Source organism: Sus scrofa, chromosome 18 (genome assembly GCF_000003025.6).
Source record: "Sus scrofa isolate TJ Tabasco breed Duroc chromosome 18, Sscrofa11.1, whole genome shotgun sequence".
NCBI lineage: Eukaryota > Metazoa > Chordata > Mammalia > Artiodactyla > Suidae > Sus > Sus scrofa.
The window spans coordinates 6,913,041-6,927,772 of record NC_010460.4 but is presented as its reverse complement, the minus strand read 5'-3'; the positions used below and the strand labels follow the sequence as shown (position 1 = coordinate 6,927,772).

General features: G+C 47.2%; 1 protein-coding gene across 2 annotated transcripts in view; it reads left to right on the top strand.

The window, feature by feature from the left end:
• Positions 1–14,732, top strand: part of CLCN1 (chloride voltage-gated channel 1) — a 38,991-nt gene that overhangs the window by 13,758 nt on the left and 10,501 nt on the right. Inside the window, exons 8-16 of one of the 2 annotated variants that reach the window (XM_021078561.1) lie at positions 1,631–1,756; positions 2,080–2,164; positions 2,372–2,473; positions 3,088–3,172; positions 3,719–3,868; positions 8,902–8,971; positions 9,135–9,245; positions 12,208–12,421; positions 12,667–12,800. In XM_021078561.1, the coding sequence (XP_020934220.1) occupies positions 1,631–1,756; positions 2,080–2,164; positions 2,372–2,473; positions 3,088–3,172; positions 3,719–3,868; positions 8,902–8,971; positions 9,135–9,245; positions 12,208–12,421; positions 12,667–12,800 (1,077 nt within the window). The remainder of the gene's footprint in view (positions 1–1,630; positions 1,757–2,079; positions 2,165–2,371; positions 2,474–3,087; positions 3,173–3,718; positions 3,869–8,901; positions 8,972–9,134; positions 9,246–12,207; positions 12,422–12,666; positions 12,801–14,732) is intronic. The other variant, XM_021078562.1, reaches the window with a different exon arrangement.

The following is a 14,732-nucleotide window of genomic DNA, read 5'->3' as shown; positions in this document are numbered from 1 at the left end:
GGTATGCATGACTTCCCGTCACCGTCAACTGTCACCTACGGAAGAGGGCGCTGAGGCCCTGGGAGATCCAAGAGATGTGACTTCGGAATCTAGAAGAGGGAGGAGAAAATGGCTCGGAGGCGAGGTGTCACTTGAAGGGGGAAGCAGGTCGGGGGCTTGGGCCGGCCAGCAGCCGTTGCCGTGGAGAGCAGGGGAGAGGAGCGGTACCTGGTGCAAGGGCTTTCCTGGGCCCCAGCCTCTTCTCCTTCCATTAATCAGGCGCCGCCTTTCCGTCTTCCCTCCTCATTTCTGGTCAAGGTAAGGCGTAGCCAGGTGTTAGGGAAATCTCTCGTCAGTTTTACTTGGCATCCAATCTCTGTCCACTCCCTTAAGCTTGATATTCTTAAAGTTTATTTTCTTCACAGCTCTTATCTTTTATGCCCTTATTAGCCTCCTTAACTTTGTCTCTTTTTTTGTTTTAGAGCGGCACCTGCGGCACACGGATGTTCCCAGGCTAGGGGTTGAATCAGAACTGCAGCTGCCACTCTGCACCACAGCCACAGCAATGTGGAATCAGAACTGCATCTGCCACCTACACCACAGCTCATAGTGACACTGGATCCTTAACCCATTGAGTGAGGCCAGGGATCAAACCCTCATCCTCATGGATGCCAGTCGGGTTCACTAAGCACTGAGACACAATGGGAACTCCTCAGTCAGATTTTTAATAATAATTTTTTAAAACAATATGGATAAATCTACTTTCTTTTCTTGGACTCTTGAGTACTCAGCTCTCCCCAAACCCTTTCCTATTTGTTTTTCTTTTTCTTTTTTTTTTTTTGTCTTTTTGCCATTTCTTGGACCGCTTCCAGGGCATACGGAGGTTCCCAGGCTAGGGGTGGAATCAGAGCTGTAGCCACCGGCGTACGCCAGAGCCACAGCAACTCGGGATCCGAGCCGCGTCTGCGACCTACACTACAGCTCATGGCAACGTGGGATCCTTAACCCACTGAGCAAGGCCAGGGATTGAACCTACAACCTCATGATTCCTAGTCGGATTCGTTAACCACTGCGCCACAACGGGAACTCCCTTTTTTTTTTTTTTGCTTGTTTTTGTTTTTGTTTTTGCCTATTTGTTTTTCTGATTGCTTCCCTGTAGAGGTGCTCTATGGTATGTGAGGTGCAGAGGAGGAGGGAGGAGGGGTAGCAAGGTGTGGTAAGGACAGTCCCTGTGCGTCCTGTGCTCTGCACCTGCTCTGGATGCTTTCCCTCTGGTGACGTCTCTGCAGAAATCTTTCAATGACATTGAAATCCCCACAGATGTCAGACACCGGTGAATCCCCCCCAGCCCTGCTTTCCACGGGATGGCGAGGGCACAGCCATCCCCCCCTCAGGTTTGGTAGGAAACCCCCCTCGTTTTCCGGCCTCTCTGTGTATCATGGAACCACATCCATGGCCTGCCAAAAACTGCCAGCACGAGCAGGTATATTGTTTAGAGCATGGGGCACTCCAGGAGGTCATCACTTCCCACGACCGACCGCTTCCCCTTGTGATTCTCCTATCAGCAAGAGCGCCTCAGGTCCCCGGGGTCAGGGTGTGGGGAGAGCCTGACGCTGCTGCCTGTGCCTGACCCCACTTCCTTGCCCTACAGGAGTGCTGTTTAGCATCGAGGTCACCTCTACCTACTTTGCCGTAAGGAACTACTGGCGAGGATTCTTTGCGGCCACCTTCAGTGCCTTCGTTTTCCGAGTGCTAGCCGTGTGGAACAAGGATGCAGGTAACGGGGGAGCCCTGGAGGGGGGAAATGAGGCCAGTTATGAGGCATGAAGGGATGCTCTGGGGGGGCGCAGCGCAGAGTACGAGTGGGTGGCATATCAGGGATGTGGGAGGGAGGCCCTAGGGTGTAGGACAACGGAAAACGTCGTGGAGTCCAGGAGTGGTGTTTGTGCCAGTCGACGTCAGAAAAAGGAAAGTAAGAAGATAGATAAGGAAACTTTGACCCTGGAGGAAGCTCTAGTCCTTAAAGCTAATGACCTCGGCCCCTTCTCCGTGGGTTCCTACGACACCCCCACCGTGATCCTTGGCCCCTCCATCCTACAGTCACCATCACGGCTCTCTTCAGAACCAACTTCCGAATGGATTTCCCCTTTGACCTGCAGGAGCTCCCAGCCTTTGCAGTCATCGGGTCAGTGGGTTTGTCTGCTCTGGGAGTGGTGAGCCAGCCGGGGGCGGGTGTGGCTTTGGATTGGAAGGGGCCCAAGCTGGAAAGGTGGGGCGGGCTTGGACGAAGTGTAAATTCCTGGGGGGAGGTGGGTAGAAAGGGAAGTTTGTTTTCCAAACTCGGCCAGGTCCAAGGGGTGAAGGTTTCATTCCGGCACGACTTACCCCTCAGGATTTGCTGTGGTTTCCTGGGAGCTGTGTTTGTCTACCTGCATCGCCAGGTCATGCTCGGTGTCCGAAAGCACAAGGGCCTCAGCCAGTTTCTGGCTAAGCAGTGAGTCACCACCCTTCTGCTCTACCCATTTACTTTCCGGTTTTTCCAGGAGTTCCTCCCTTTTATTCTTTGTGGAAGGCGTTAAATGCCTTTAGGTGGTTTGTGATAAAATGCAGAAGCCCTGATAGCTCTACTGGTGAGAGGTGTGGTTTCCCTTTTAAAGACTGCTTGTTGGGCGTTCCCCTCATGGCTCAGCAGAAAACGAATCTGATTAGGATCCATGAGGATGCGGGTTCAATCCCTGGCCTCACTCAGTGGGTTAAGGACCTGGCGTTTGGCGTTGCCGTGAGCTGTGGTGTAGGTCACAGACGTGGCTTGGATCTGGCTTGGCTGTGGCTGTGGCTGTGGCATGGGCTGGCAGCTGCAGCTCTGATTCGATCCCTAGCCTGGGAACCTCCATATGCCTCCAGTGTGGCCCTAAAAAGCCAAAAAAAAAAAAAAAAAAAAAAAAGAGAGAGAGAGAGAGAGATTGCTCGCTGGTGGAGAGAGTGCTAATGGCCTGAGACTACAGTGGCCTACAGGAAGCTTTGGCTTCCCAGAGTCCAGTGTGGGGTCTGCTGGACTCTGTGTGGGTTGCCCAGTTTGGGTAAGGACTACTTCTGTCTCTTTTTCAGCCGCCTGCTCTATCCTGGAATCGTGACCTTTGTCATTGCCTCATTCACCTTCCCACCGGGAATAGGTCAATTCATGGCTGGAGAGGTCAGCTCCAAAGGGGGACCTCTGAGGGTAGGGGGACAGATCACTAAGCACATGACTGGGACGAACCCAGGACTGGGCCACCAGGATGAGAGGGAACAGCACAGATGTCCCTGAGGCTTCTGAGCATATATACTTTGGCCCAAGGATCAACTCTCTCCCTGAGAAAAAAAGCAAGAGGGACCCATGAAAATGAGATTGGGGAAGTTCCCATCCTGGCTCAGCAGTAATGAACCTGACTAGTATCCATGAGGACACGGGTTCGATCCCTGGCCTTGCTCAGTGGGTTACGGATCTGGTGTTGCTGTGAGCTGTGGTGTAGGTCATAGCTCAGATCCGGCATTCCTGTGGCTGTGGTGTAGGCCGGCAGCTGTAGCTCTGATTCAACCCCTAGCTTGGGAATGTCCATGTGCCATGGGTGCAGCCCTAAAAAGACCAAAAGAAAGAAAGAAAGAAAAGAGAAAATCAGACCGGGATTCAGTTCTCTTGAAAAATGGAAGTCCCAGACATCCCTGGAGAACGGCTTCCTTTGGCTTCCTCCTCCCACAGTTGATGCCTCGTGAAGCCATCAGTACCCTGTTTGACAACCATACGTGGGTAAAACATGTGGGGGACCCCGAGAGCCTGGGCCGGTCGGCTGTGTGGATCCACCCAAAAGTCAACGTGGTCGTGGTCATCCTCCTCTTCTTCATCATGAAGGTACCTCTCCCTGTACTCGGGACTCCCTGAGCGTCTGTGTTCAGCCCCGCAAGCCGGGTTGGCGCAGGGTAGGGAAGGGTGGGACGTCACTCGGTCCTTGCTCGACCGAAGAAGAGCATAAGCAGTGGCCCGTTGGTAGACGTGAACCAACATCTGGGTTAACTGTTCCATTCATGGCAACTCCGTGATGTTGCCATGATTATTATACCCTTCTAAAGGTTCCCCGCGCTGAATTCTTGAGCCGTCACAGCAGTCAAGTAAGCAAGGACAAGACAGAGGGTAGCAATCCAACTGCGGAAAAACCTCTGGAAAGTTAACCAGCTCCCCCCACATGTTAGATAATTAGGTGCTTCATGCTCCATGTATCTGATTATCCATTTGCAGATGATTTTGCATATCCGTTTTTCCCCAGTCTAGTCGTTAATCTCTTTCCTAGAATTTCGAAAGGGATAAAATATTTAAATCCACTTTATTAGCGACTGTAAATAATTTTTATGAGTGTTATTCTTCCCTACTGAGGTAGCGAGGCTGTGGGGATTTTGCCATTTTCTTCCAACTTCAATTAGGAGACAAAAGCTCATCTCTTTTACATCCATTCTTTTTCATATCTGTCCGTCAAAGAGCCCATGTTTATAGACGTCTCACTTACTGCCTTATGCAAGTGTGTTTTTATTGCCAATCCTGGTTGTAACATGTTATAACTGCTGATTGCCCTTTTTTTCTCTTGATGATTGCCTTATTATTATTTTTATTTTATTTTATTATTATTATTATTTTTTTTTGTCTTTTTGCCCTTTCTTGGGCCGCTCCCATGGCATATGGAGGTTCCCAGGCTAGGGGTGGAATCGGAGCTGTAGCCACCGGCGTACGCCAGAGCCACAGCAACGCGGGATCCAAGCCACGTCTGCGACCTACACCACAGCTCACGGCAACGCTGGATCCTTAACCCACTGAGCAAGGCCAGGGATCAAACCCGCAACCTCATGGTTCCTAGTCGGATTCGTTAACCACTGCGCCACGACGGGAACTCCAATTGCCTTATTATTAATAGTATGTTTTGCCTGAATAACCCCACATTTTTCCTCTGTATATTATGGCTCTCGTTTGAAAGTCGGTCCACATTGAACTTTCATGTTTTTTAATACCTTGCTCTTATTCTTGATACTTATTGCGAATCTGTATTTCCCCAAGATATGAGTCATTGAGTTATACTGTAATGGCGGTAGTGGGTTCATTCTCTCCGTAAATATTCTTAGGCACCTACTGTGTGCCAAATATCCAGTGCGTGTTTGTTGATCTTGATCATAGTCTCATGCTTATGTTTGAAAAAATTATTTAAAAATTTCCTTCATGGATTTCACTGCTCTTTTAATGTGCTTGTCAGTGGGCTTATGGGTAGAGATACCAGGTATGTGTCTGTCCAGGTTCCCACACTATAATTACACTCTTAGGATGGGCTGTGGGTTTTTTGGAAGCTATATTTTTGTATGTTCTTTCCCATTCCACTCCAAAAGGGTTAATCGGGTCTGTAGCATCCATGTTTTGCATACCCACTTTAGTAATTCGATCCGTTTCATCTCCTACTTCAAAAGATTTGTTGGTTTTTTTTTGGGGGGGTGGGGACAGGCCCGTGGCATATGGAAGTTCGTAGGCCGGGGATCAAACCCGAGCCACAGCAGTGACCCAAGCTGCTACGGTGACGACACTGGATCCTTAACCAGCTGCGCCCCAAGAGAACTCCAAGATTTGATATTTTTATCATAAAGCAGGTCTCAATGTCTTATTAGCAATCTGGTTCTTGGACTTTTGTTACAGAGTTTATCTTCTCTAATTTATAAACTCCAACTTCCCGTAATTGGTTGTCGAGCCTACAAGCCCACCTGCAGTAAGCAAGTCCACATTTTGATGGCATCTCAGAGTTTCTTGTTCCATGATAATTACGTTTTTCTGATACGCCTCTAGACTGAGCTCTATGGTAACTTGGGGATCACGTATGCTCTTGAAATGTTAGGCATTGGAAATTTTTTGGAGATGGAAATTTCTGTATATATTTTCAACATTTCCTTCACACCTCACCTCACTTCCCCGGATTCCCACATATATATCTGGATTCCACTTCACAGATGAAAGTTTATTCTGAGAAACTTACTTGGATCATGTAGAAGGACTCAACTGCATGTCACGATTATTAGTTTCTCGCTGAGTTACATCCTCAGTAGGGGTGACATCATAAGGGAGTCAAGAAAAGAAACTCACACCCTTCTTGGGCTATATTCCAAGCCTAACTGTTTGCAGCAGGCTTGCACTATTCTGTAATGTTTGACTATAAAATGATTCACTGCTATAAATCCATGGTATTACCTAGTTGTCACTGCTCCCAGCATTTCCACTGTTCTATCCTTGGACACAGAAGGAGATACCCTTTTTATTTCCAAAGGGTGGGCAATAGGCTACCCAGCCGAATTAAAACACAAAAGTTCCACTGTCTGATTTGAAATATAGCCTGTGTGGTCCTCTGGGAGTATCAATGCTTGCGGGTAAGAGTCTCAGTTCAGCTCTTTTGTAACGTTGATGAGGGGAACTTCCATCTTCTTCCATCTGAAGATGTAGGAAATACCATCCTATTATAAGTCTGGAACTTTCACAATGCGCAGGAATGGAATTACAACTTCTCAGTTCCTCTTTTCACACGTCTGTCTAACTTTATTACCTAGTATCCTCATGAGTTCTCACTGCAGCCTGAGGTTCTGTCGAATTCTTGCCTGAACTTTCAAGGGAAGCGTCCAGATGAAGTCAGCTCTGTGATGACAGGTCTCTGGTGTCCTAGGTCTCTGGAATGGGGTGTCTAAACTCTTGGGCGTTATTTAGGTCCCAGATCACGTGCCTGGATCGTGCTTTCATGTGCTGATCGCTCAAAAAATGTGCTAGTCTCAAGTGTCTTTCTCTGTGAAGAGAATGCGAATTGGAATGCCATTCTCTCTAGGAGTTGATCACTTCAATGTCCTTTGATCCGGATACTGTTCTTACAGATTATCTTGGAAGATAATCTGAAGTTCATCCTTTGAAATCAGGCCCACCGGCCACCTTTTATCTGTATTACTGGAGCTTTTCAGATTAACCTGAACCCTCAAAATCCCCGATGGCTTTCATGTACTTATCTCAAGGAGATAGTGCCGAATAGTTCATGGGGGTCTCAAAATGTTCCACGTCAGGATCACTTAAGAAGCTTAAATTACAGGTGCCTAGAACTCTGTCTCCAGACATTTCAATGGGGTAGCATCCAGTAGCATCCCACAGTTTCAACAAGTCCCCCTGCAAGCATTCCTGTGATTTAAGCAAAAATTAGCTCTAAGATGCTTTTCTTGCTTTGCATGAAGCCTATTTGACCAGCCCCCTTCCCTCCCTCCCTCCCTTCCTTCCTCTTCCCTTCCTCCCTCCCTCCCTCCCTAACTTCCCCTACCCACCTGCATCCTACCGGCATCTGTTGAGCACTGTGCCGGTGCTGAGAGAAGGCGGTCTCTGATGCCTCCTTGTTACGCTCTCAAGGAATTCTCAGTCTGTATCCTCTTTATTAGTACATTTAACTTTGCACTCCTCTACCACTTTTTTTTTTTTTTTTTTTTTTTGTCTTTTTGCCATTTCTTGGGCTGCTCCCACGGCATATGGAGATTCCCAGGCTAGGAGTCTTATCAGAGCTGTAGCCACCAGCCTACGCCACAGCCACAGCAACGCCAGATCCGAGCCGCGTCTGCAACCTACACCACAGCTCACGGCAACGCCAGATCCTTAACCCACTGAGCAAGGCCAGGGATCGAACCCGCAACCTCATGGATCCTAGTCAGATTCATTAACCACTGAGCCACAACGGGAACTCCTCCTCTACCATTTTAAACAGTCACCTTCTAACATGACAGTGTATTTTGCCTCATCTCAGAGCTTCTAGGATGAAGCCTTCTCAGAGCCTTTGTCACTGCCTGTTGAAGTCAGCTCTGGCCCCAGGGACTCTCTCTAAGGTCAGACTATTAGGAGATTTGTGTCTCATCAGTGTACAATAAAGTTGGTGCCGTTTTAAAATTGTAAATATTCTGATCCTGGCTACTTATTTTGACCTTTGGCTGCTATCATCTTTCACCAAATTAGTTTAAGGTCCTCTTCTAAGATTGGTTTACTTATTTTGGAAGCGACATGTAAACCTATTGCTTAATTTATGTCATTATGTCTCATTTTTAAATTTCCTTTCCATGTATTTTGAAAGTTCAACCGCACCTCTTTTCCCAGTCTGTTTCTCATTTGTTTGCATTCTTTGCTGCAGAAGGTACATAGTGCTTTTGCTGCCATCCTCCCAACTTCTGTTGAAATACCGTTTTGGCCTTGGAGGTCTTTTCTGTTATCCTGGCTGATTGGCCTGGTTTCTCGATGTGTTTGTCCAGGATGGTCGGGACAGATCTGCTTTTCTGAGCCTTTGTTTAGAGTGATTTGGTGTTGAAGGAAGTGGCTCGGGCAGGACAGTCTTCACTCCAGGTGCCCTCCTGAGGTTTGCCATACAGGTGGCTTTGTAACTGACCCCACTGAAGCTCAGTCAGTCACGTCACTATGACTTTAGGGTATCTGCCGCTTAGATCTGGGGCTCTTTTTCAGAAACATAATCTGTCCAGGTTCAAGAGCTTCCGGCTGTTCTGCAGAGGTGACCTATTTGAGCTAAGAGGATGCAGTGGGGTAGGGCCCTTTCTCAGGCATCGTCTGGGGTTTCTCTCCCAGCTGTAGATTACCTAAAGGCAAATACTGTCACTCCAAGTAGGAGCCATTTGGGGTAGCTGTCTGGACGAATCTTCCTACAGTGTTGTCTTTGGTGATCTCTTGCCCCGAACGTTCCGTGCTTTTGGGTTCTGGAGGGAGGGTGACGGACAGATTGGCTATCCCAGGAGTTCTGTAAGTTTCGAAGCGAGGAGGAGGAGGACAGCGGGAAGAGGGTTGAGTGTGTGTGTGTGCGGTGGGTCGTTGAGAGGGTATCCTGACTCCTCTTTTCACCCCAGTTCTGGATGTCCATCGTGGCTACCACTATGCCCATACCCTGCGGAGGCTTCATGCCTGTGTTTGTGCTCGGTAAGTTCTGGTGGGAAGCCTGGCATCTCACTGATGGCTGAAACCTAGGGTACCGGGGAAACAAGGAAAGGCCGGCAATGCTGGGGGTTTGTACTCCGTCTTAGCACCCGAGGGGGCGCTGGCTCTGAAAGGAGAGAGGATGAGGACCTGTGTCTCTGCCCAGGAGCTGCGTTCGGAAGGCTGGTGGGAGAGATCATGGCCATGCTCTTCCCGGACGGCATTTTATTTGATGACATCATCTACAAGATCCTACCTGGGGGCTATGCAGTCATTGGTGAGACACATCCCACCCTCCTGTAACCCCAATACCCTCCCTCAAACTCCCCCATGACATCGGCACCCCAGGCTACACAATATGGTTTGACTGTAATGCTGTTTAATTCAGCTTGTATTCATTGGCTCTGACTCATTAGCGCTTATTAAACATCTTTGAGCCCTTGTTTCTTCATGCAGAAAAGGAATTTGGGGAGTTCATGTTGTGGCTCAGCGGTCACAAACCTGACTAGTATCCATGAGGATGTGGGTTCTATCCCTGGCCTTGCTCAGCGGGTTAAGGATCCGGAAATGGCCTGAGGTGTGGTGCAGGCTGGCAGCTGCAGGTCTTATTCAACCCCTAGCCTGAGACATTCCATGTGCTGTGGGTGTGGCCCTAAAAATGCAATAAATAAATAAATAAATAAATAAGACAAAAAAAAAAAAGGACTTTGGGGGATTAAATGAGATAATAAGGATGAGAGCACCTAGGATCACCTCTGAATGTTTGGAAAGGGCTATTTCTTTTTCTTTCTTTCTTTCTTTCTTTCTTTCTTTCTTTCTTTCTTTCTTTCTTTCTTTCTTTCTTTTCCTCAAAGAATTATGAAAACAACAGTGTAGGTGACTGGCTTGAATACTCCTGACCTGCAGATGGACTCATATTGATGGGACTTAAGAGCATGTGGCCAAGGCTAAGAAACATGGGCTCTGGACTCTTCCCCGTTTCTGGTCACCTGGATGACCATGGGATGAGTTAGCTGCCTTTCTGCACCTTAGTTTCTTTATTCTAAATTGACCAATATGGAGTTCCCGTTGTGGTGCAGCAGAAACAAATCCCACTAGGAACCATGAGGTTTCGGGTTCGATCCCTGGCCTCGCTCAGTGGGTTAAGGATCTGGCGTTGCCATGAGCTGTGGTGTAGGTCGCAGATGAAGCTCGGATCCCGTGTTGCTGTGGCTGTGGCGTAGGCTGGCAGCTGTAGCTCTGATAAGACCCCTAGCCTGGGAATCTCCACATGCTGCAGGTGTGACTCTAAAAAAAGACAAAAGACAAAAAAAAAAATAATAAAGTGACTGATGAGTTGTCTTACAGCCGTAACATCCTGAAAGTCTAAGATCATCTTTTTCCATTAAAGCTGTAGTGCCATGCAACCAAAAGCCATGCCTGACCAAGTGACCGGTATATTCCCCAGAACTGTTATGCTTCCTTCTTCCGTCCCTCCCCTCTTCCTTGAAATTCCATAACTTGCAAAGCCCTGCCTCCCTTTGATAGGGAACCAGCCAGCTTTATATGGCGACCTTCCTCCCCATCTCAGTTCTTTACAAAGACCTCTTTCCTCAGTGAGAGGCACCTGCTCCCACTCCCCACCTTCATGCCTCTCAGGTAGGAGCCCCCCCAACCCCCCATTCTCCCTGGTGGTCATTTCCCAGGATACATATCTGTTTATGTTCTGGAGTATGTTTCTATGCCCCGTCCAGTAGAATCATTCCTCCCAATATTCCCTTTTGTGACTTTTTCTTGTTCCATTTTTATGTATGGCTTCCCCTGCATCTTTTCTTATAGAATATCTCCCCCATATTTAAATCAGACATACGGTTAATGCCCTAAGGACTATTTTGATTGGTGGGAAAAATGTAACCACAAACAAGTAAGGCAGATTCTGTCTTCAAAGAGCTTATGGAATAGTAATATTTTAGATCTGTGAGGGCCTTAGAACTTACCTAATGACTCTTTCACCTTGGAGAGGAGAGTGTGGTGTTTTGGAAGAATTAAGTTTTATTCATACAGTTGAGAAATAGTAGAATCAGGCATTGCTTCCAGTCCACAGCATGATTCTTGGGTTTTAACTAATCACTCACAAATTATGCTCTAAATGGGTTTTCCAATGCTCGTCTAAAAGTGCTCCAGATGTTTAAAAGCAAGAACTAGATAGCACATCCCTATCTTCTTTTATAAATGAAAATTTGGGCACATACAAAATTTTTGTACATTGCCAAAGGTCATAGAATGATATCGAGATGGTGATTTTTTTTTTTTTTTTTTTGTCTTTTGTCATTTCAGGGCCGCACCCGTGGCATATGGAGGTTCCCAGGCTAGGGGTCGAATCACCACCACAGCCGCAGCAATGCGGGATCTACAGTGCATCTGTGATCTACACCACAGCTCACGGCAACACCCGCATCCTTAACGCACTGAGCAAGGCCAGGGATCGAACCGGCATCCTCATGGATGCTAGTCGGGTTCGTCAACCGCTGAGCCGAGATGGGAATTCCAAGATGGTGATCTAACAGTTCGGCATTCTAGCCCCTATTCTTTTAAAAACGTTTTGTTAGAGTATCGTTGACTTACTTACCATGCTGTGTTAGTTTCAGATATACAGCAAAGTGGGTCAGTTACACATACACATATATCCATTCCTTTTTGGTTTCTTTTCTCATAGAGGAAGAGTATTACGCAGTACTGAGTAGATTTCCCTGTGCTATACAGTAGGTCCTTGTTACGTATGTATTCTATGTATAGTAGCGTGTATGTGTTAATCCCAGCCTCCTAATTTATCCCTTCCCCCAACGTTTCCCCTCTGGTAAACGTAAGTTTGATTTTGAAATCTTTGAGTCTATTTTGTGAATGAGTTCTTTTGTGTCATTTTTTATTAGAGTCCATATGTTAGTGATCTCGTGATATTTGTCATTTTCTGTCAAATTTATTTCACTTAGTGTGGCAATTTCTAGGTGCAAATGGCATTATTTCATTTTTTATGGCTGAGTAATATTCCACTGTATATGTACCACATCCTCTTTATCCATTCCTCTGTTGGTGGACATTTAAGTTTCTAGCCCCTACTCTTGACAAATGGTTATCTCGCAAGTATTGGCATTGCCCAGGGTCATGTCTCCCCACCCTATCATTCCCATCCTGTTCCCATGTAGCCTCCATGCAAGAATGGCAGCCATAACCCATGGGTGCATTCCTGTGTCTCATTCTAGGAGCAGCAGCGCTGACTGGTGCAGTGTCCCACACAGTCTCCACAGCCGTGATTTGCTTCGAATTAACGGGTCAGATTGCCCACATCCTACCCATGATGGTGGCTGTTATCTTGGCCAACATGGTGGCTCAGAGCCTGCAGCCCTCCCTTTATGACAGCATCATCCAGGTCAAGAAGCTACCCTACTTGCCTGACCTTGGTTGGAACCAGCTCAGGTCAGGGGCACCAGCTGGAATTAGCTCAGACTTGATGGGGTTGGGGTGGGAGCTTCTGAGATTGAGAATGAGGTCAGGGTCAATGCCTGGAAGCACTGCTTTTTAACTTCCCTTTCTATTCCCATGTACTCAGTAAATATTAGGAATGATCAAATGCATGGCAAATCTCATGGGAGGGGTGAAAGGGGCTGCCAAGGGACAGGCATTTGGTGGGGCTAACCCCCCCGTGCTTTCTCCCTCCATAGCAAATTTACAATCTTTGTCGAGGACATCATGGTACGTGATGTGAAGTTTGTCTCAGCTTCTTGCACGTATGGGGAGCTGCAAAACCTGCTCCAGACCACCACACTCAAGACTTTACCACTGGTTGATTCGAAAGGTCAGTGGGAAGGAATGGACTGCAGACAGCGAGTTAGTGACCTGAGCAAGGGCTCCGCAGGGCGGGGATGGCACCCTGGGCTGGGCTTCTCTGTAGGGGCCACCCGGACTGCTGCAGGACACCCAGCCTGTGCTTCTCAGGGAACTAGATCCACTTCAAGGAAGAAAAATCATAGCCCTAACACCAGCACAAGAAGACAGTTAAAAATCCAATTAGACAAATACAGTTGAGGAGTTCTTGTGGCTCAGCGTCTTAAGAACCTGACTAGGAACCATGAGGATGTAGGTTCGATCCCTGGCCTCGCTCACTGGGTTAAGGATCCAGTATTGCCACAAGCTACCGTGTAGGTCACAGATGCCGCTCAGATCCTGCGTTGCTGTGGCTTTAGTGCAGGCCAGCAGCTGCCACTCCGATTGGACCCCTAGCCTGGGAACCTCCATGTGCTGCAGGTGTGGCCTTAAAAAGAAAAAAAAAGAAAAAATATAGTTGATTCTCATTATTCCTTGTTCTGTGAAGTCATCATGAACACGGAATTACAGGAACTATACTGAATCATTGCTCCTAGAGGGAATACAGGGTTAGGTTCCTGTAAGCCTCTGATCGCATTTTCTTCAAGTAATCAAAGCATGCACTTTTCTTGTGTTTGTTTCTCCTTAAAGACACCTTATTCACTATGTACTGTTCATTCATTAACATTGAACTCACCATGACCAACAGCACGTAGCTCCTAGCGGAACAAAGATTATCTAATACACGTATTTTCTCCGTAAGCCACATCATGGCCTTCTTACTCGAGGGCAATTTTAAACAGCAAAATGACCAACGCAAAACACAAAAATGAAAAAAAAAAAGTGGCCTTCAATGGACCATGAACCATGAAAGGGACACTTGTTTATAATATGAAAGCTGGGGGGAAAAAATAGAGTGTCACTTTATTTAATCTCAGCTGGGAACATGTGCACAGGGCAGCTCTGATTTTTTTTTTTTTTTTTTTTTTTTGCTGCTTTGCACGTGTGTATGAATGACTGGAAGAGCACCACAAGTACTGATTTGAGGTTACAAATATAGTGGGGCCAGTAGGTGAATTGGAAAATAGGGAATCTGGAGTTCCCGTCATGGTGTAGCAGAAACGAATCTGACTAGGAACCATGAGGTTGTGGGTTCGATCCCTGGCCTTGCTCTGGGTTAAGGATCCGGCGTTGTCAAGAGCTGTGGTGTAGGTCGCAGACGCGGCTTAGATCTGGCGTTGCTGTGGCTGTGGGGTAGGCTGGCTGCTATAGCTCCAATTAGACCCCTAGCCTGGGAACCTCCATATGCCGCAGGTGCGGCCCTAAAAAGATAAAAAGACAAAAAAAAAATTGAAAATAGGGAATCTGTGAGTAACGAGGCTCAGCTATAATCTTACGGCCTCGTATGTGGTACTCTCTGCTGCTTGGCTAAACGATAGCTGTTCTCTAGTGCCCAACTTGAAGAGCAGATGAAACTGTTCCACTTGAAGGAATGAATGGGTTCAATGAGCAGTGATTTCACCTCCTTCCCCGTCCTTTCTACCCATCTTTGGCACTTAATCCTGTTCTGTGTAATTTCTTTTTTTTTTTTTTTCTTTTTGGTTTTTAGGGCTGCACCCCCAGCATATGGAAGTTCCTGGGCTAGGGGTCAAATTGGAGCTGCAGCTGGGACCTGTAGCACAGCTCACAGCAACACCGGATCCCCAGTCCACTGAGCGGGGGCCAGGGATCAAACCCACATCCTCATGGGTACTAGTAGGATTTGGTTCTGCTGAGCCACGACTGGAATTCCACTATATTATTTCTCATTATGATTTATATATCTGTGTCATCTTCCTGCCTAGTCTGGGCATCCCCTGAGGGAAGAGATTGTAAGGCCTCCTTGTAGGTATTTACTAGGTAGTAGATAAATACTTGTCTAGTG